At 39.5% G+C, this 23216-nt stretch overlaps 1 protein-coding gene across 1 annotated transcript in view; it reads left to right on the top strand.

Annotated features, from left to right (window-relative positions):
• The window catches only part of EPHA4 (EPH receptor A4), a 153821-nt gene that overhangs the window by 94335 nt on the left and 36270 nt on the right, over positions 1 to 23216 (top strand). Inside the window, exons 6-8 of the mRNA XM_011964679.1 lie at positions 20235 to 20359; positions 21503 to 21662; positions 22624 to 22735. Coding sequence (XP_011820069.1) covers positions 20235 to 20359; positions 21503 to 21662; positions 22624 to 22735 — 397 coding nt within the window. The remainder of the gene's footprint in view (positions 1 to 20234; positions 20360 to 21502; positions 21663 to 22623; positions 22736 to 23216) is intronic.

The raw sequence follows: 23216 nt of genomic DNA, 5'->3' as shown, positions 1-23216 counted from the left end.
TGCATGTGATGCTGTTCTAGATACTTCATAATGGAAAGATCTGGTCTTCTCTCTCTAGCACAGCCATGGTGTCCTAGTGACAAACAAACATCTGTAGCATGCTTAGTTTGGAAGATTTAAAATATTTGATGAATTACATAATTATTTAAACTAGCTAATCTCTGAGATCTTTTCTGTTTCAAAATTCTGTGATTCTAAGTATGTAACCTTGAGCTATGAACCTGAAGAAGTAAGGCTTATTTTTCTAACATGTTTAGAAATGGTCTCTCAATGCAATTCTAAGAGTGGGAAAACACTCTAAAAATGCTTCAGCAGAATTATCACCTGAATTCTGTCTGCCCTCCATCTCTCCAATTCCTTGCCCTGCCAAGGTATTTACGTTGTCAGGGAAAAACACTAAGATAGTGAACGGTTGTTCTACATTGGGGGTGGTTTCTGCTCCTACCCCTAATGGGCAATGTCTAGAGACAATTTTTTGGTGCTGTTGCATCTAGTGGGTAGAAACCAGGCATGCTGATAAACATCTTATAATTCACAACACAACATCCCCTACCCCTGCAATAAAGAATTTTCTGGTCCAAAATGTCCATAGTGCTAAGGCTGAAAAACTCTGTTCTAGCAATAGTTTTTAAGAACAGACTTCATAGCAGTGCCCACCACTTCAGGGTTCCATAGCCAACTGGCCTTTGCTTGAGCTGGCCTATGGTTCAACACATAAGGAAGATTCCACATTTCTCTGGCTTCACTGCCCCATGCTGAGAGCATGATGCTCCCATTACAGTTCTCAGAGAACAGGCAGTTATAAAGGGCATTTCAAGACCCCTCATGAATCCTGTTGTAGCTGTTTTGCCATCAGATGAACTGGTGCTGCTTGTTAGGTTGGCCTTGTTCTCTAGGGTTTGACAATTAAGCACTGAATGCAAAAAAATAAAAATAAATAAAAACAAAAAAACAGCAATAAAGTGGCATTACACCTCATCATAATGCCACTCTGCAACATGTAGTCATACAGTTCCATCTGTTTGTTGACTAACGTTTATTTACAGTAAAAACAAATCAGTTAACTCTTTGTCAAGTAACGATAAATTTAATAAAACCAAAATAATGAATAAAGAAAAGATAATAACTAAGTATAAGAGGCACACTGTCTTTTATTACTCAACTGGTAAGTTCCCATTCTTTCTCTCTCTGCCATCTTTTAATTAGACGTATTATGTGATTTGAGTGGGATAATGGAGAACAGTGGGAATTCTCATCCCCACTGGGTATAATTGCTACCTGTCTTCTAGATAGTAAGAGGAAAGCTTCAAGAAAATGGTGGGAGAAAGGGGAAAATCTTACAGCAATCGATGTAGGTAATATGCTGTAGGCATGGCGGAGCCAGACTTTGTGGAGTTTAAAACTTAAACAACTTTTGTGTGATTAAGGGTGAAACAATAAAACCCTACAAAATTACAAATATCAGACCAGGAGCAGAGCTTCAGAAAGGGCCCATACAAACTGCTTCAGCTTCGGTATATAAAATTCTGCCTCTGACTATGTTGAGATAAATGTAATTGTCAGATAACAGGACTATTGCATAATTATCCCTAAAAGCAGAAAGGACAAGGGAGAAAGATGAGATGTTGGGAAGTCCAGTTTGGCCTGAAATGAAGGTGTTGAAAGACAAATCATGACAGTGAGTGGTTCTGGCCCATGGTTAGGTATGAGGGGCACCTCTGGAGTGGACCTGAGATGTGGTCTGAGATCAAAGGGACAACCAGAAAGCACATTCCTGCTGATTCTGAGAATTGTATTGAAATACTAAACCTAAATGAGATGATGTGATCTCGGCTCACTGCAACCACCGCCTCCTAGGTTCCAGCGATTCTCATGCCTCAGCCTCCTGAGTAGCTGGGATTACAGGCGATCGCCACCACATACAGCTAAGTTTTGTATTTTTTAGTAGAGATGGGGTTTTCCATGTTGCCCAGGCTGGTCTCAAATACCTGACCTCAAGTGATCCGCCTGTTTCAGCCTCCCAAAATTCTGGGATTACAGGTGTGAGCCACCTTTTTTTTTTTTTTTTTTGAGACGGAGTCTCGCTCTGTCCCCCGGGCTGGAGTGCAGTGGCCGGATCTCAGCTCACTGCAAGCTCCGCCTCCCGGGTTCACGCCATTCTCCTGCCTCAGCCTTCCGAGTAGCTGGGACTACAGGCGCCCGCCACCTCGCCCGGCTAGTTTTTTGTATTTTTTAGTAGAGACGGGATTTCACCATGTTAGCCAGGATGGTCTCGATCTCCTGACCTCGTGATCCGCCCGTCTCGGCCTCCCAAAGTGCTGGGATTACAGGCTTGAGCCACCGCGCCCGGCCAATGATGGTATTTTTAAGGCACAAATGTTTGCTGCTTTTAGTGCCCTAAAGCAGGGGTCAGCAAGCAGTGGCCCAAGAGCCAAATCCAGTCCTTCAGATTGGGACAGCCCACGAATATTGGCTTTTATATTTCTAATGGGTTCAACATAATAAAAAAAGGAATAATATTTTGTGACATTTGGAAATTATATAAAATTCAAGTATTGGCATTCATAAATAACGTTTTACTGGAGCAAATTCCCACTCATGTGTTCATATATTGTGTAAGAGTGTTTTCACGTGACAGTGGCATAGTTGAGTAGGTGCAACAGAGAGCAAATGTCCGGCATAGCGAACATAGGCACTGTCTCACTGCTGACACAAAATGTTTGCTCATCTGAGCTCTGGAGTACTAAATCAAGAAAGGAGACCAATAAGAAACCAGGTTGAGAAGATATTGAAATACTGGTATCATTTGTGGAAAATTGTTTTGGCAAAGGATGTGATGGGTAACATTTAGGTAAATCTCAACATTTGAAACAATCTTTCCATTTGGCAAGACACCTTATTTTGTAAAGGTTTTGACTCAGAAAAAAAAAATTAACTAAAATAATTAGGATTTCAGTCATAACTTTGCTTTCTTGAGCCATAAATCTTTTCCCATTGGCACTCAGATTTAAATGGATTATGTGGGACATGCTTCACTGATATTCTGGTTCGCTTTAAAGTATGCATTCTTCACACTATTGCCTAGGTCCTATCGTTACTGACTGCAGTCTTCTTTTTAAATAATTCTGTGTTAGCCTGGTGCAGCGGCTCATGCCTGTAATCCCAGCACTTTGGGAGACTGAGCGAGTGGATCACTTGAGCCCAAGAGTTCAAGACCAGCCTAACCAACATGACGAAAACCCATCTCTACTAAAAATACCAAAATTAGACGGGTGTTGTGGTGTGTATGCCTGTAATCCCAGCTACTCAGGAGGCTGCGGCATGCAAGAATTGGTTGAACCTGGGAAACTGAGGCTGCAGTGAACCGAGATCTTGCCACTGCATTCTAGCCTGGACAACAGAGTGAAACTCTATCTCAAAATAATAATAATAATAATAATGCTATGCTCTGCTCCTGTGCCTTATCTTCTCTCCGAGATGATTTCATGCTTGCCTTTGATCTCCAGTAAATCATGTTATTTTTCCTTACCCCTAAGAAATTTAAAGGAAAAACAAATGATGGCACTAGTGAAATCTATAAAATGAAGAACTCCTTCTAAAGACTCATTTTAAAATCCTTCAAACAGACAGCAAAGCAATTCCACTGAGAGATTCTGCTGAAACGTCGTTTGCACATCCTCAGTTGTTAGTAGGGAATGGTAGCCGGTTGCAGAGTCCTTTCTGTGCCTGGTAATTATAGGCCCAAGCAAGCACACAGTGAGCTTCAGAGGAGCCAGGCTGTGGTTTTCTCATTAACAGCTCTGGTCTAGCCATGGGATCCTGGTTTACTTCATAAGGCCTATGAAATGCACATTTAAAGAAAACATGCGGTACTTTATTTTATTTTTTTTTTAAGAAACAGTCTCCTGATTCTAACCTTATACTGAAAAGAATTTCATTTCCAGAATACTGTTGCTACTACTATAATTAATAAGCATACTCACTCATTATGATCGTAATTAAAAATAAAATAAACCAGCAGATATACAATGGCGCAGCCTCTTGTGTGTGGCCCCAGTGTCTGTGAATTTGTATTCAGGGTGGGTGCCACAAGCCCTGGTGAGGAGGAAAAAAAATAAAAGCCTCAGGAATGAGCCTACTAAATTATCCGACTTTTCAAGGTTGACTGAACAGCACAGACAAATAGTATGTCTATAGAGCTTAGTGGTAATTATTGCATATAAGTAAAAGTTAGATTGCATTTTTTCTAAAAAGATGTGAATATTCCACTCTAAGAAAATGAAGTCTTTATTGATACACCCAGGACTGAGAACGCTATTTTTTCCTGAGTCCTTTCCCTCTGCTCCTACAGAAAGATATATGCATGTTCATTTGTAAGAAGGGAAATTCATTCACCAGCAATCACTTGACAGCCTAATTCTGATTTGTTTCTCATCTCTCAGTGTTGTGCTTGTTCCATCGAACACTAACCACCGACTTTTTACACCCTCTGGAGAAGCCATCAAGAGATTTAAAAAATAAGTGCCTGGCTGAGATGAGAAATGGGCAGTGCAGGGCTAGCAGGCGTTTCCGGTGGGCTTCTAAATTATCTAGTTGCCACTCCAACTGGCTCAATTAATTACTGTCTCCCCAGAGGAGCCAGACAGGTCTCCAGAAACCAGTCTGCAATTGAACATCAATACATCAATGAAAAGATCCAGAGAAATTTTATCAAAGCTTCCATTAACCCCCTGCTGATGTCTTTAAATAGTCCTTCCCCCACCCCACCCCCAGCCCGCACCCTTTAAACACCTTGAAAACCCAAAAGCCAGGCTGCAGGACTAATCTTGCATTAAGACATCTTAAATCTACAGGGACTAATGGAAATGCCTGTCCATGTCACCCAAATACATAGAGAATTCCTCTGAGTCTCAGCATCCCTGTGGCATTTTTGTGATGTGGGTATACAGTAAGAGGATATGCTGCATGTTGTCTTCAGGTAAAGACTGGTGAGGATTTTTTTAGGGTTTACCTTTTAATCTGTCAAGATAAGCAAACTTTTGGTCTATCTGTCAGTATTAAAAAATCTCTATTATTTAATGGGCCTTCTTCTAGTGTCCACCTTTCCACCCCCCCACTCCCCCCACTCCCCCCACAACCTGCACTCATGCTTTCTCATTCTTTGCTTCTGCCAAAATTAGAAATGAAGGAGGTTCCCCAGGCTCCCCTGAAAATGCAATGATAAAAACGAGAGATGGTGCCAGTCAGTGTGGTCGCTTGCCTAGTGAACCCATCGGCTTCCTCATTGGGAAATGTCACTAATGATTTGGTTCCGTAGGTGAGGGCTGGCACCCAGAGCACTGTGGGAATCTGGCTGAACGGTCATCAAAATGTCCGCCTATATAGACACAGAGCTGAAGAAATCACTCTTAGATTCTATTTCTTCTTTCTCTATTCTGCTAAGTTGGTAGGCCTGATCTAAGCGAACTGTACTGTGGTTCTCCTCTGACCATCTTTTGGGTTTTGTTTTGTTATGAAAAAGTACAGAGGCCACTCCCTGATATCTATCTAAAATACTTTATGGGTAAAATGATAGAGACATGAAATATTTTTTCTATTACTATTCTGTTCTTGCTGTTACTTACTCTTGGGAGGGAAAAGTGGAGAAAAGATAAAGAACATGGTCCACCCCTTTTTGATTCGTATCTTCCAGTACACAAATTTTTCAGGCAGTTTGGCTATCACTTTCAAAAAAAATCCTTTTCGTAAAGGCTGTGGGACAGAAAAGTTTTTAAAAAATTCTTATCCAGGAACCTTTTGTCTGTGACTTGGGCATACAAACAAGACTTAAATATGTAGCTTCAACTTCTCAGTGGGTGCTAAATAGTGACCTGCCACCAACAGGCTCACAGTGTGTTGCAGGCTTGGGTAAGATCCATCCATTAGTACAAACACTGCAAAGGGGGTAGCTTACAATGACTTCCTGGAGAGTTTGTGTTTTTCTAGATGACATACTGCAAGCTGGGAATCTGTCTCTTGAATCAATCCTTTTTTTTTTTTTTTTTTTGGTAAAATAAGTGCATATTTTGAGCATAAATGTGAAGTTAAATAGGAGCACAACTTCGTTCATGTTTCTTTTTCAAAGCTAGGACCACACGTATACACAAGCCAGGGATTTTTAATATGTAACCAGCAGAAAGCTTGATCAAGTGTTCTCTATACTCTCAAGTATAATCAAAGACTTCTTTTTATCTAAAGATAAATAAAGAAATAAGATAACCAAAGACTTTTATTTTATCTGAAAACTATTGATGAGGCTCATGTTGAAACCCACTGAATCTAATCCCAATCCTATAGGGTTCCCAGGAGGGTGTGATTTAAGAAACTTTTTAGGAGAATGCTTTTGGAGATTTGAAAATTCTTGGAGCTAACATCATCTCATTTCTCTCCATTTACAGTAGGAATAGGGTTATTATTAAGGTTTGTGATAAAGGTTCTTATTGTTTTGTTTTATATTAGAAGCAAGGAGAACAACTTTAGCAGAACCTTACCCTCTGAAAGTGTCATTTTGTAGCCACGAGCAGTGGACAGAAATTTTAAGAAGCATATATTGTGTTTACGGCCTTCATTGTACACTTCAGTGCAGAACAGTCAACTAATTCAGGTGTGGCTCTAAGAGGCTGGCAATATATTTAAGAAATCCTCGTATCATGTAAAGATGTATTGTTTGGGGAGAAATATCAATGAGAAGCCCTTTCAATCTCACCGTAAACTCTTCAAGGATTCGCCTTAACTGTACGTGTTTGTTGGAGGGTAGCATTTTCTCTTTCCCTCCACTTCTTTTTCCTCTTCCTATTTCAGAAAACACAAAAAATAACTTCCATTAACTTCCAATACCTTCCTCCATAGTGTGCAGGAGCCTTGCTCCAGTGTCTTTTTTAGACATCACGCTGTAAAACTATTTCTAGGTGAGATGCAATCCTGATAAGCTCCTCCAGGATATAGGAATGGACTAAATACTGACTTACGTGGGCGGAGCCGGTTATGCTGAATTTCACACTTCAGCAAATTGTGTTCATGAGGGAGGTCCCTGTGAGATGCTGTGAACCCCCTGGTTTTCTCTCTTTCTTTTCTTTAAAAAAACAAAAACAAAAAACAGGTCCTAAACCAGTAATGGCTTTCCTAGTACATTATTTGTTGTTTCTTATGACTACAAAAGTCATCTTGAGTTCTCAAGCACAGATCCGGTTGAAGATATCTATTGACTTTAATAACATTTTAAAATTTAATAGCTCAGTTGTTTCTGCCTCATTCTTATAATGCCTATAGATATTTAAACTATCTAGCACATAGAACTTAGTTTCTGGCTGATACTCTAAAAATAAAAAGTAAAATAAAAATACAATTCTAGGGTTGCAGATTTCCAAGCTTAAAACCTCTTCTCCTAAATGATTATCCTGTTCCTAACCTGTATCATAGCCTTTAAGAAAATTGCCAAAAAGACAGATTTTCAAATATGAGGGCTGCAAGAATATAATTTCATGGCCACATTTTCAGAGAGCATACCGTGCGGTGACCATTTGTGTAGGATGCGTTCTGAAAATGTTCCGACTGTAATTTAACCCAAAGGTCTTTATCCCACTTCTTTCCACTCACCAGGTGCTTCCTTACACTTGTCTACATAGCAAGCAAGAAACAGGGCAGGAAAGATTTGGCTATATATAAAGCAGAGGTTCCCTGAGGTGATACTAAAACCCACCTTCTCAGCATTCTATGGATCGTGAATATTGTCCTCAGAATATTTTGATCCCCTGTGTTTGGAACTTCCCCAGACTTCCATGCAGCAGAACCAAACTGGCAATAAGAAAGATGAGGAGTCTCGGAACTTCACCCCAGTGGCCTTCTTCCTGTTTCTCTCTCGCTGTCTCTTTCTCTTTCTGTCTCTCTCCCCTGCTTGTAACATTCTAGTTTACTGTCCGTGATCATCACTTCTCAGCCCCTAGATATTGTGCTTTAAGCCAAGCAACATTTGGACTTGGAAGAATTCCAAATAGCACAGAACACATTGATTTGCAACTGAGTTTTTACCACCATGGCTATCTGGCCTTGTCAGGAATCATTGGTAGCCTATAATTTCATGCTATGATTTATACTTTGTCAAATATTTTTCATTTTTTCCTCTGTTCTGCCTATGTGTTTTAAGTGCAACAAGAGAAAGAAATAGAAGTTGCTAAAAAATAATTTCTTAGGTCTAAAGGACAATGGCTGGTAACAGTGCTAAAGAGCATCTTTCTTCAATTTATGGTCACCATGACATTTTTTTGAGCAGCTCACGTGATCTTTTTAAATGATGATTAGAAAACTAGGTATCCCATTCCAACAGTATATCTGATGGAGAATTGGATGGCTTGGAAGATGACTAATGGGACTCTGGACCTTTCTGTCTTTAGGTCACCTCCTTGAATGGGGACTATATCATAAGTGGTCCAAGGCTCGGCCATTTGGCAGCCATAGAATGACTATGTTAATGGAATTGGTCTCAGTCCAGGTCTTAGTCGACAGGTGTTCATATCATAAGTGACATTTATTGACTTCTAACTCTTTCAACTTGGACGACAGTGGACCACCACTGAGATAGTGATGAGGACGGAGTAATTTATAATATATTCAGGCTCCATTGAAAGCCAAGGAATTCAGCCCCTTGAGCTGGCACCTTGCAAATATTGTACTTGTCTCATGGATTCCATTAGCTTGAGAACTAAAAAATAGAAATCTAATTTAAAAAGATGTCTAATAACTCAGAATAGCTAATGTTGGTTTCCTCTGTGGTCATATGAGCCTCTCGTGTTGGTGCGTTTCTCTTCATTGTGTATTATAGTGATTAGATATTGGCTATGAAAATTATTACTTTTATCTGTTTATGTGTTTGGGGGTTGATTACCTAGTCACTTATTTATAACAAAAGCTGTAAATGATACTCTTTGACAGAGTTAAATAAGGCTATCTTCAAGCCCTTGTGAAATGGAAATTGATGAAAAAGTAACACTGAGTCCCTTTTATCAACATAAATTTCAAAACATGGAATTCAGAAGGATTCATCCAACACATACTCTTTTCTATTATCTGGTTTAATATTCTTCATTCATTCACTCTAATCAGGTTCATGACCTGAAGATGATTTGGCCCGAGTTGGAAGAGATTGTTAGTATTACTAGTGTATTAATATTTTGCCCATTGATGTTTTCTGGGTTCATCCACTGACTTTTTTTTTTTTTTAACTTCACAGATGATTTGGATTTCCCTATAACAAGTGGCAAAGCCACAACACTTCTGAATTAGTTATCACACTTAAAAAGTCAAGATGACAACAACCATAGTGGATCTATTTATTGAAGCAGACAGGCTCTTTTAGCAGAATGATCAATGTCTTACCTCTTTCTGAAAGGCTTTTCAGAGGTAGGAAATCATCAAGCATCTGATATAAAGTAATGAACCAGGTTTCTGACTGGTCAAGTTTCAGGAGCAGGCTTTTAAGTATTTCTGCCTGTAAATGTAGAAATCTGAGTGTGAAAAGTAAAGGCAACAGCAAAGATTTACTGGGTGCATCTATCATCCTGGCTTTTAGAGTCTTTGTGATTAATACCTGTTTAATTGGGGACTGATCTAGATTCTTTGGATGTCAGAAAGCTAAATGTTACAGCATTGTCTCGTGGGTTCCTAACACAGCAGGACGATTAGCAGCTGTCTGAGTAACAAAGAGAACCTGAAGCCTGCAGCATAGCTTTTTATTTTCCAGACTTGGAATGCTTGAAGCTCCCTGGTGGAGTTGACAGCAAAAGGAACAGAAGCCTTGATTCACAACAGCTAATCCTTTCCTTTCTCTTCTCTGTATTCTGCTCAGTAAAAATGAACCTTTTCCTTACCTTGTTCTCCATATTCCATATTACTTTTGGAGAGCATTTTTTGTTGTTTGTTTGTTTAAAAAATAATTTTTTTGAACTTTTTTTCTCTGATCTTCCCTAGGAAGTGATTGGAGGGCATTGTAGGTCATGGAGGCCTCCATTTGGTGAGGGCTCACATCCTGTGTAACCAAGTTACACATAAAATAATTGTAACTAAGAGTGGAAACACTAGATAACTTTCAACACCACATTAAGACCCAGTGAGAAGATTCATCTCACTTGAAGCATTCAGAGAAAAAAATATATATTTATTGTTGTTGTTGTTGCTAGCTTCACCTCATTTTCTTACCTTAAAACAATTATCTTGCTCAGGCAAATTCTTCTAAATTGCCTTCCAGTGGAAAGATTGTTTTCCTGTTTGCCTCAAACTGGCATTCTTACTTATAACAGGAAACACACACATTGAATCCTGCCATGTTTCTGTTGGCAAGTGTTGAGCTATCCTTGTCAGAACCTGCCAACAAATTTCTTAGTAAGCAATAGAAAGTAAAACAAGCAGCTCCCAGATGAAACATAGGATACACTTGAACTGCAGCAAACACACTTGGGTGCCCCTGAGGTTAATTCCCTGTTACTTCTGGTGGACACAGTCCTTGGTTTCCAGTTGAGCTGTTACCCACTTACAATTTTATAACTGATCCTATGACTGTACCTGTAATAATGCTAATTCAAGACATTAGCTAACTTAAAAAGGTAAAACAGACATTTAAGTAATGCATTTTATTTACTACGAAGAGCAAGGATTGCTGTATGTTTCAGCATAATGATTAAAAAGTTGCAAAAACTCTAATCTGCAAAACCTTACATCTTTCATGACATCTTTAGGGCTTAACCCAGGAGGTATACTAAATGTTGTGTATGGATCTTTCTAGTAATAAGTATGATACTTCCTTTTTAATACTCCTAACATTTGTGTTTGTTTTATACCTTTCTATTTTGAAATATACACATATGGAAAAGTGAGCAAGACTCGAATGTATAGTCATTGAATTATAGCAAAGTAAACACCTATGTGACCATCACACAGGCCAAGGAACAGAACAATAGAACATTGCCAGTCTTCCAGAAGCTTGTCTTGTATCCTTACCCCTTCCCTAATTCCAAAGACTTACTCTTTTATTTGGTAATCGAATTTGTTTTGTTTTATTCTTGTCTCAGCTCTTTAGGTTAGTTCAAATGTGAATTCATTCTGTACCAAAAGTTTTAACGTTTGTCTGTGAGCAGGGATCATATCTAACTTACCCCTGCATTTCTGACAGCCCGCAATGTATATAGATACCCCTGTACCTAACAGAGCAGACTTTAGAAAGATTTACTGTGTTGCTGCTGCCACTACTGCTGTGGGAAAACAGTCACTTAAACCTTCAAGTCTCCTATTTCTTACCAGAGAAAGGAGGGGCAGAGACCAGCCACTTTCTATAGATCAGTGGTTGAGAATGAGGGCTCCAGGACCAGACTTTTGAATTATGACCACATATAAGCCATAACTTGGAGCAAGTTATTCAAACTCTCCGTACCTTATCTTCCTGATCTATAGAATGAGTATAATAATGGTACCTGTCTCGTAGAGTTTTTGTGAGGTTTACATGAATTAACTCCTGCAAGAGATTTAGAACAATGCTCAGCACATCATAATTACTCAATAAATGCTAGTTTAGTTTGTGTGTTATTACAGACATGTGGCGTAGAGGGAGGATCACATACTTTTGAGCCAGGTGAACTTGAGTTTTAAATCTCATTTTACAGCTTCGGTCAAATTATTTAATTTCTTTGTGCCTGAGTTTCCAAATCTGAAATGTAAGGGTGATCATTATAACTACTTCAGAGAGTTGTAGGGATGAAATGATGTCAGGTGTGCATGTATGTGCAAGTGCCTTGCCCAGGAGTTTACTGGCATCTGATTTGCTCCTTTCCCCATTCTTTGTCTTGTGGCAATTCAAAGGGCCTACCTAAGTCTTCATCTGCTTAAGTAGTTAATAATGCAGTGAAAACTAAATTAACTCTTTTCTACAAAGAAAACTCAACTAAACCATTCTGAGAACCCCACTGTCTTTTCCCATTTAGCATTAACACAAGATCAACTGAATCTTTTGGCCCAGTGTTTTGCGATTCTGCCAATTTCATTCCCTGTTAGAAGACTGGTGCCTGTGATTTTGTCCCTGGGAAGCCACGCGGCCTCTGTCACTGACTTTGCTGACCTCGGGGCAGCGCACTCCAGTTTCTCACAAATGGGTGGATATCTGCTCATCGTGCATGACCAGGAGCTGGAGTTTCCAGGAGGGAACCCAAAGGCCTTTCAGGAGGCTGCAAAACCACAGACCAATCTTCCGTGGGCCACAGTACTTCTATAGTTTATCTGAGTTAGTTGTGATACGCAAATACCTCTTTTTTGCCAAAAGGCTCCGCTTCACTTGAATAAGTACCTGTTTTAACCCCAAATGCCAGTTCAATGGGTTATTGCAATAGAAAATTATTTCTTGCTGAAATTGCATCCAGTCGGTGGTGATGAGGGGTTGTTGGGTGTAGAGCTTCCAAGATGGGCCTGGGGCATTAACCTCCCTCTGGCTTGTGGGTTCAAGAAAATGGAGAGTCACAGGGAGCTATTTATGGGTCAGATCTAGAAGAGGAGAAATCACTTCAACCCACATTCCATTACCCCAAACTCAGCCACATGAACTACCTTCGATACAAAGGAATCTAGGAAGGTAGTCTTTGGCTGGGAAGCTCTATCTAGAAGGGAAGGGATCTCACAGTTTTGGATGCCTTAGTCAAAGAGGCCAACTCAACACCTTCACCTTCCTTATGCAAACAATTAACGTGAAGGCTAAGAATAGCATCACATTCTATCATTTAAAATTTAACCAATAGCTCTCTGTAAATGATTTGTCAAAAATAATCTGTTGCCCGTCTCTCTGGCACAAAGAAAATGACGTGCCGTCCCATCTATCTGGGAAATAAAAAAGGCTTGCAAAATTTTCATCTTCTATTAAACCAAAAGTAAAAACTGAATCACAGACTTTGCAAAGTCTTACTCTGGAATCATTGAGTTCAAGTATTTACAGTGCTCCAAAATCAGACTCTTAAAATCATTGGCAGCGTGGGTCAACTGTATCCTTCAGTAAATGTTGCTGAAGGATAATGTGGCTGTGCACTGCTTTATTTCCTAATATGTGTTTAAAATAGACTCTGCTCTGACCTTGGAAATCACTTTATGGAAAAAATGCATCTCTCATACATTCTAACTTTAAGCTTAATAAATATGAATACTTCCACATCTAAATATAAATGAATTTCATTGAATTCACAGGCTTCTAAAGATTTTGGCTGAAAATTTGGTTCTATGGTTTTCTTTTGTCAAATAAGGAAAAAAATCCTATATCGATTTTGGAATAATCAAGTTTTTTTTCTATACCTTTTGCAGGTTTGCTTTAGAAACAGTTTCACTTTTTGACTGTGAGAAACTGTGCTTGTGTGGATGCATGATGTAGCAACTAAAAGCTGGCGGGGGTGGGGTGGAGCTGACTTTTCACTTTGATGATGCATCCAGTGAGGGTGGTTGGGGATTTTAATGATTTTACCTAAAAGATAGCAGAGGAGTTGACCCAGCTGATTGAATGCACTGCAAACAAAATCATGTATATGTGAAAGCACTTTGTAAACTATTGTACTATAAAATAATGTAATGATAATAGTAAGAGAAAGAACGTATACATATTGCTGAGTTATGTTTGATGCCATAGGTATTGCCTAGCTTGAGAGGCGAAATCCTTCTCTCCATCTGGAGTGTAGAAGAAAACAATTAATGTTAGCACCAGAGCTCCTAGCATCTCAGAGACGCAAAACCCTTAATCACAAGGATATCATTAGTGCTCTGAAGCATTTAATTTTGATGCTTGACAGCATTTTAAAATGCACAAACCTTTGATAAGGAGCAAATCAGAGCTGGGGTGTTGAATTGAGAAAGAAATGGGAACAAAATCACCTTAAGCTCCAAGTAATTAAATTTAAATATGCTATTTGCATTAAGCAGAGATATGTATAAATGGTGGGTTTATATTTTTCTATCAATGAAAGACCCCTTGAGTAAATATCATCTATTTAAATCCAGATCCTGGGGAGGGGAAAGGTAACCCTGCTGTGGTTAAGAAGCCATCTCTCCTCCAAACACTGGCCATTGTGTACCGCTGATATCCATGGCTTCAGGTGTCTTCATTTTCATAAAGGGCTGTTTTCACTCTCCCTTGCCCACAGGCTGGAGACCTTTCATTGCATCTGTTTATTTCCTGGCTCACCCTCTCCACCCTCTAATTTGAACCAGTAATGAAATGCAGTCTGCGTACTTCAGCTGTTTTCTTTTTCCTCCCAAGTTCCCCTCAAAGTGTTTTTAATTCATTGCTTGTGATACTGGACTCAAGAAAACAATTTTTAGCTCAGGAACCATGTGAAACTTTCCTCTCTTTCTTTTCTCCATATCTCCTCTTCTCTTCTCCATCCCATTTGGGTGTCACAAGTACCAAACTGCTGCAGTAAAATGACTTGTAGGTGTTTAATGGCAAGTCATTGAGGAAGTGAATACAAGAAAATTGCAGCATTCACATGAGTGGGGAGCAAGGAGAACTGCTGAGCTTTGAACCAAAGAAAGTTAAATTTACCATTTTCTTAAAGGCAGCCACCTCTGTTTGACATCAAAGCATCTCCTGTAATTTCTCCTTGTGAAATGCCCCTAATCTGTGCTGTTTCTGTTTATCAAAAACACATACAGAGATAAAACCCACGTGTACCTTCTGAACGCATTGTGGTCTGCTCTCAAACCAAATGTAACCACAGGTACACAGCAAATGGGGGTTCTATTTAGAACACATTCTCAGTTTCTCGGGGATTTGTAGAACTGTGGATACAACATTCTTTGGGAATGAAATTTATCTTGGAGCTCTATTAGAAAGCTCAGATCTTTCAACTGGAAAGCTTTGGTAAATTTTTCCTTTCATCCTCTTTTGGTTTTTGCTTCATCATTTTTAAAAAATGGTATTTTGCTACAATTTCGCTTGTGTCCATTGGGTATGTGGATAAACAGAGTCTGTTCCCAATAATCCTGCTTGCTTACATTAAGACTGCAAAGGGCTCTCCACCCTATTAACCCCATGTTTCAACTTTATATCCGTTGGTGGCTGTTGCATATGTAGTAACTAATGGCTTCTGCTGGCAGTGACTGACTTTGCCCTAGTCCATCTTTGGAGGCTTATGATCCTTTTTGGATTTAGTATTATGACTTGGGAGTCTTACCACTACTCCACCTTGGCAGTTAGGAAGTCAGGAGAACTATTTGCATATGCCCTACAGATACAGAGAAGAAATGTGGAGCAAATTGTCAACACCTTCCTCAGCCTAAAGAGCAGAACCTCAAAATGCTGTCTGGAACAGGTGCAGTGATGCCTAGTTTTAATGTTAACTTACATTTGAATGACATTTTACAGGCTGTGTGTTTGAAAAATGTTCAGAAGCATCACACAGACGTTAGAAACAGAGACTCCATTTATAATTAGAGTTGTCATTTGCTTCACCCCAATTGTCAATATCTCAGTTAACCTAAATAGTACAACCAACCCCACAAAAGGTCTTCTGAAACAGGTGCAGATGGAAAGTTGTTTTAAGGATGGCTTACTTCTGGTACTTTATGTTTAGAAAATTTTTGCTGTCTACAGTAAAGATTTTTTTAGAGGAATTTTAATATGTAAAAATTTGACAAATTTGTTGAGCACCATTGAATGCATGTGTCACCATGATTTGTAAGTTAAAAAGAACAAGAAATGAGAGACATGTTTTGGGTTAAAAACTGCTGAAATCTCCTTGTGAGTAATAAAAAAATGAAGGTCTCAGGATAGGTACCTTAGACCAGCAAAATTGACATCTATGAGTCATTGGAGATTTTGCTGTAAAGGTTTGAAAATTAAGGACTCCATTGAATTAAATCACACATCTTTTTTAAAGAGCTACCCTTTCAGAGTGCTTGCCTTGTGATTTTTACATCATCATCTTTCTTTAACCATACTACTGTCAACTGACATGACCAGCTCTCATTGCTATGTGTCATGACTAAATTCCAGCCATTAAAGAATGCCTGCATTTGTCCGGAGGCACAAAACTGTCCTTAAAACAAGAACCTCCTTTATGAAAGAAATCCGTGGGTAGATAGGAATGCTTTTCAATCTATGACGCATCTCTTTCTTGTAGTGAGAATGTGTTCATCAGCCCCCCAGCTTCTTCCTAGCTCTGCTTCTGACACTCAGCAGGTGTATTGAGTGTCTACAGATAGAATGTGTGAGAAAGTGTCCCCTACTTAACTCCTCTCCATCACCCATGAGAGAACTTGAATAAGAAGAGGGGCAGTAGGAATCGTCTCCTCTTAAATTCTTGAAAAATGGGTCCTCTGACTTGACATTGAAAAGTGTTTTCTACGTAAGACTATTATAAAAATTTCCCAAACCTTCTTCTAGTTAAGAAGAGGCGAAAGTATTTGGTGGTACTTAGTCTGATACCAAGAATTGTTTTTTATCTGGCCATGCTTACCCATTCCCCGTCTTGGCCTTGCTCCATAGGTGCTCATTAAGTATGTGTCTAGTGGCTGAGTTGATGGTGAGGAAGAACCTTGTCTCTACGAGATTTCAGAATGTAAATCAAAGAACTGAGTGGCCACTGAGAATCTTTTTTTTCTGCTTGGTCTTTTTATGGTGACCAAATTTTCTACTATAATTAGAAGCTCTCTTTTGAACTTAGGCATTGATTGGTCAAAGCTCTTATTGAACTATATATTTAAGGGTGGGATGGACAATCTTTTTTTAAAAAAATCTATTATCTCCTCTTCTAATTCTGTAAGCAAAGGGCAGAGCCCTGGAATATTGCAAATCAGGATTCAAGACCTTTGGGTTGGGCATGGTTTACCAAAGCGTGGAAACATACCAATGGTGGCATCAGAGATGATTTTCGGGAACACACTGATGAGATGTTATATAATACTGAATTGCCCTGTGTACAATGTAGTTCATTTTCAATTCTTTCTCAGTAATTCTGAGTACTCCAAGGTCAGAATCTCAAGTCGGTGCCCAGATATCCTTTGCTTCTCTAGCACTGGCTAATCTCCATTTTTAACAATCCTTGGAGAAGTAAGTGTGTCCAGCAAACATTGATAACATTGTTTCATTTACACGCAATGTTCATTTTTATGGTTACTTGACATTAATTTCAGCTGATTACAGGGTTTCATTGATACCAGTAAATGAGAAATTTCTTTTTAAATACAACTGTTGAAGTTAAAGATACTGCATTTATTAAAGAAAATATTACTTAAATCATCTTACAAGCTGCAGAGGGATGTGGCAGCAAATGTGTGGCGTGGAAGTCTGATGCTTGGGAAACACCGCGGTAGGGGAAAATTGCAAAATGTCATTGGCAAATGCCTCATCTAGGGAAATGACCCACAGGCAGGCACACACAGTAGGGTGATGCCTTCCAGATGTAAAGTTGAATCCTGTTTTGGAAATGGGGTAGAAAAGGTGAGGGAAAAGCCCATATGTGGCTTATGATGTAGAGAACATTCAAGCTGCCTCCTTTCCAAAGTGGCAGTATGGCAAAGCCCAGATTTTCTCAAACTCCTTCTTACTAGAGAAGATAAGCTCTCCACAGGTGGAAAACGACTGGCATCTTATACTTCAGTGCAGTTGTATATTTCAGGTACATTTCCCAACCTCACTTGTTCATGGATTGCTTGTGTCATTGTGCCCTGATAACATGCTCTTCTGAAGAACATCTGATCCATAAAGAATTTGGACTTTACAGCCATACAACATAATGCTCTTTGTGAATTCGATCTATGTATTCTGCTTTTCCTTGGTTGCATTTATTTGTCTAGTAGGTACAAAAGACAAATGTCAACTCAGCAGTTTTCTGACTGTCCTCAGCCTAGCATTCTATTTTCATTCAGTCCTTCATTCTTGCTTGCATTCCTCTTTCAATATCTCCTTATTCTCCGTTTTTATGGCAGCTGTGTCAAGGTACACTCTGTTGGTTTATTTTCACATGTATGCGTATCAGCTTCCCAAGCAGGGCTGCATTAGAAATACTCTATGAGTTAACATGATTATATTGCCAACTCCCTGCGTGAGATTTTTTGAGCACCTTAGTTGAGTCCATATTCCCTTTGAATGGTCACAGGAACACTGCTGCTCAAACTTCTAAAATAGAAATCAAGCTCATTTCCCATATGCAGCAGTTCAATGATAACCCAACCAGAGAGAAGCTGTCTTAGTTCATCAGCACATTCCAAGGGCAGGCAGGCAATTCTTTCCCAAGGAATCTGTCGATTATCAGGATCTGACCCAGACCGTTTCCGAGAAAAAGTTCATTTTATAATTTTATGATTTTTCTCCCTCCCACTTGCTTTCTGGTGACCTCACTTTTCTGTTTCATTTCTCAATCCTGAACATGAGAGTTTAAAGAGCGCCTTTTGTGGAGTGTATGCTACAGTGGTCTGTTAGGCAATGTATTTATTACCTGGAGTGAAATGACTTTCCACAGCCCGGCAGTTTTCTTAGCCTCCTTGCTACCTCTATATTTTTCAGAGTCACTTTTTGCATTTTATTGGACAATGGCTTTGTGTCAGCCAGGAAAGAAAGAGAAAACGTGAGCGTGTGTGTATGTGTGTGTGTGCCTGTGTGTGTGTTGGGAGAAGGGAGCCTTAATGAATGTAACGAGCACATTTGCGTTGTTCATTTTCCTCAGATGTTCGGTGGCTTCCATATGTCTGCCGCGTGCAGCTTTGTTCACTGGGTTTGGTATTACTAACCTTGGGATTGCCTTTGATGGAGGACATGTGTATCTACTGTATCTTTCTCTTGTGTTTTTGCCTGAGATGCAATCTGGAATAGCTTTGGGACTGAGAGAGAGGAAAAAAAAAAATAGGGGGGGGTGTGTGTGTATGTGTGTGTGTGCGTGTGTGCGTGTATGCCTGTTACCATCCTAGTAGAGATCCCAGGCTGTCAAATAATCCCCTCCAGAAGACAGTCTCTACTGTACTGGATTCAGCAGGAAAACTCCCTTGTTTGACTATGGTGCGTCTGCTTGGTTTCCCTGCCATCAGTACACCCGTCAGACATGCTCAAGCAGGTTTGAAGCTTTTCCCATACCATTTTCAGTGACAATGTGTTTTACTTTTTATCTTTGTTCTTTGGAGTTAGGGGTTGGCAGTCATACGCATGTATTGTAAAAGGGCAGGAGGATGACCCAGCACTAATTTATTCTTCCTCAGTGGCCAGTTTTTGACATTTGTTTCCCCAGTTTGGGAACAAAAGAATATATACATTGGAGTTAGGGAGCTCTCTAATCTCTGGCTCTCCAGGGCAGCTTTGTTAGATAAGATTAAGGATTTCATGAATGCTTTCCCTTCTCCCTGGAGATTGTCCATGGGTACCAGCCATTGTCAGTGTCAGCAGAGCCTGATAACGGCTGGCTGGAGATGCGACCACCACAGTGGAGAAGTGAGCATCAGGCAGCCTGGGTGTATAAATCTCAAGTGGGCCCTCCTTCCACCCCATAACACACCCGCTAGAGGGCTGCCTTTGTGTCCTTCGCAGTGGAAAGAGCAGGCAAAGGCAACATGTCAGCTCTCATAAAATAGCTGCAAAATGCCACGTGTGTTCAGAGAGACCAACACTGCTTGATTTGTATTCATTATTTACATGGTTGCGTTCAGACTGAACTCTTACTGTAATTAAGCAGTACTTTTATTTATATTGGAAAGTATGTAAATTGTTTGCCCTTTGGCATTCCCTATAATACTTATGGAAGACTTGTACATTCTCTTGCTCATATGAAATTAAAGTCCAGTAAGGTGGCACTCATAATACTGGGAGGTAGGATTAGATGTAGCTTTACCGAGCTTAAAATGAGGTCTTCCAAAGGCTGTCATGGCTTACAAAAGGTTAAAAACAAGACAGCCTTCTCTGTAGCTACAGCCTTTTATGAGAAATGTCTCTACATGCTGTGGAAATGGTACTACAAGCCTATGAGCCCACCAGGCTTTTACTTCAGAGATTCTCTTTTTAAGACAAACACATACAAAAATATACTGGAGAGAAGGATAAAAATGGTATGATTTTATACTGAAGAGTAAAATGATCAAGGGGAAGACAAGACAATCTTTCACACTTTTCTTAAATAACATGAAATTATTTCTGGATACCACCAAAACCACTTCTTTTCCTAAAGAAAATGTCCTTTGTCTTTTGTTTTTTCTAACAGCACCATCATCCATTGCTTTGGTCCAGGCTAAAGAAGTCACAAGATACAGTGTGGCACTGGCTTGGTTGGAACCAGATCGGCCCAATGGTGTAATCCTGGAATATGAAGTCAAGTATTATGAGAAGGTATTACTTGAGTGAACAATACTGCTTCCTTCTTTCCTTCCTTCTTCCTTCCTTCCTTCCTTCCCTCCCTCCCTCCCTCCCTTCCTTCATTCCTTCTTTGTTTCCTTCTTTCCTTCTTTCCTTTCTCCCTCCCTCCCTCCTTCTTTTCTTCCTTCTTTCCTCAACTCCTTCCCATCCTCCTTTGCTCCCTCCCTTCTGTTTAAGTGTTAGCCAGTTGTAAGTCATGGAATACCAGTGAATCCCCGATCAAATGCATTTTGCTTCCCAATTAAGTACGATTATGAAATTTATCATTTACTTAGTTATCCTGAAAAGCAGAAAATAACAATAATAATAATAATACATTGTATTGTAATATAACTATATCTTTACAATCTAGTAATGGAAATCAAGATAGCTAAGAAGTTCTAATCTATGAACCTTATATCAGGGAGAGTGACTCATAACAGTTGAAATAATGATCTGTTTAAGTAGATCACTGCTATTCAGAATAAAGATGTGGGTTTTGATGACTTTTAATAGAAAGTCAGGGAAGGAAAATCACATTCTTCAGCCTCTTAAAGTTATAGAAAGGCATTATTTTTACAAATAACTTGTCTCTCTTAAAGGACAGAATTTTGAAGAGAGCTATTTGCATTCGAGGTTGTCTAGAAAATGAACAATTGTCTTCTTTTTCTTTTTAAAGATAATCACTTATTGGCTGTCTTATTAAAAGTAGAAAAGGGACAGGATTTTTCCACTGAAACCATGTTACAACACATTTTACATTTTCTAGACAGAAAATGGAAAAAGACAAGGGACCTTCTCACAGTTATTTCTTTTAAATTGCTGGGTGTGGAGCTAGAAAAGCCACCAACCATCATTTAATGTTCCTTTCAAAAAAAAAAAAAAAAGAGTAGGGGGAAAGATCTGGATATGGTCAGCGTCAATAACAGTCATACCTGAATTCCGCATTTCTTTCAACAAGTAAGAAGTAACAATAGTACTTATAACATCCAAGAGAATATAGGCTCCAGAGAGTGTATTCATCTCCATTTACTTTCAGCTTCTGAGTCGACTGGCTTGACTCCTTTAATATTGCACCTAGAGTAAGTAGGATATTTATTTTGCTACCTTCCCCAATTTTGTCTTCCCATGATGTAGGATCAGAATGAGCGAAGCTATCGTATAGTTCGGACAGCTGCCAGGAACACAGATATCAAAGGCCTGAACCCTCTCACTTCCTATGTTTTCCACGTGCGAGCCAGGACAGCAGCTGGCTATGGAGACTTCAGTGAGCCCTTGGAGGTCACAACCAACACAGGTAACAAGGACCACCCGGACTCAGTCACTTCTGAGGCTATTTTTATAATACATACAGGTGAATCCCATTACAGTGAAATCTAAGGACTTGTCTATATTTTTTTGTTAGGCAAACATTTTGCTGCAATGAACATGGCTTGAAATAAGTTAGCTAATGTCTGTAACTTAGAAAACTTCATGTGATTTAGAGAAAGGCATTTTCGAAGTACTATCTGATTTGTCTTTTCCTATGAATGAAAAATGTTGCCTATTTTTCTCTTGTTTTGAGCCTTCTATAAACCATGAAAAATGGGATTACTAAACTGACAAATTGAGGGTTGCATAGCTACCCAACATTAATATAGGGAATTTTCTCCCTGAGACGATTAAAGACGGCACCACAAATATTTTTTCCCTACTTATTTCTAAGAATCATTTAAATCAAGTCAGATAAGCTTTTTTTTTTAAAGACCCTTTGAACAAACATATCAAATCTTTAAACATTGTGAGTTGGATTGACTGGTTGACTAAATTTAAAGGGCTTAAGAGGGGCGTACCCATGAACAAGCAGTTGGTGTAAGATACCTCCATCCCCAGTAATTAATGAACCCAAATTGGATGTATTTGATAAAAAGATGATAGGGCAGAATTTTTGACTTCAAGAAAGAAACTTTGTTCACAAATTATTAAATAAGAATAAAAAGCAGAAGAGAAAGTAGAGTTGAATCTGAAAGGGATTGACATCTTTTGAAATTATCCAGCAAGGGTACAAGGAGGAAGTGGCTTTTGAACTAGGCAAAAAGAGGCAGGTTTTTGATAGCTCTGGGGGAAGGAGGTACATTCAAAACTGCTGCCCTTTCTGAAATGTTCAAGTGTCTTTCTCTCTCCAAGTGGCTTCAGAACATTGAAAACTGTGACCCCTTCAGAAGTTCTGCCTCCTAAGACTTTCCCAAAGGTGACCCTTATGTAATTGTCATTCCCAGTGCCTTCCCGGATCATTGGAGATGGGGCCAACTCCACAGTCCTTCTGGTCTCTGTCTCAGGCAGTGTGGTGCTGGTGGTAATTCTCATTGCAGCTTTTGTCATCAGCCGGAGGTAAGCACTGAAGCCGCTCACTGTGCAGCCCCCCTACCTTCCCAGTGTTTATGATGGTTTTTTTTCTCCTCCAGACAAAGCTAAGGCTTTTGATTGCATCATAAACATGACATCTGCATCCCAAGCTTCCTCCTTGTTGCTTTGATCTTCCCACACCCCCACTAAAGCTGCTAGCTGTACCCTGGTGGCAGGCTGAGAGGTCCGGAAGGACCCAGCTAATTGTAGGAAACAAAGCTGAAGAGCAAGCCAGTGGGAGATTTCTAGATACTTTAAGCTGCCAGGTGTTACGTTTATCCCTCTCTTAAGCCTGGACTCACTGCCAAAGGCAAGAGAAAGCCCTATAAAACTTGGGCCCCAATATTGAGCTCTGTCATTTGCCAGCTACTACTACGTAAACCTTTTTGAGTATTTCTATTCTGTAAAATAGAGATAATTATTATCTGCCTCAAAGGGTTATTGACAGTAGAATTTTGATATGCAA

This window comes from Mandrillus leucophaeus, unplaced genomic scaffold (assembly GCF_000951045.1).
Source record: "Mandrillus leucophaeus isolate KB7577 unplaced genomic scaffold, Mleu.le_1.0 Scaffold70, whole genome shotgun sequence".
Lineage (NCBI taxonomy): Eukaryota > Metazoa > Chordata > Mammalia > Primates > Cercopithecidae > Mandrillus > Mandrillus leucophaeus.
This window is presented reverse-complemented; position numbering and strand designations above follow the sequence as displayed.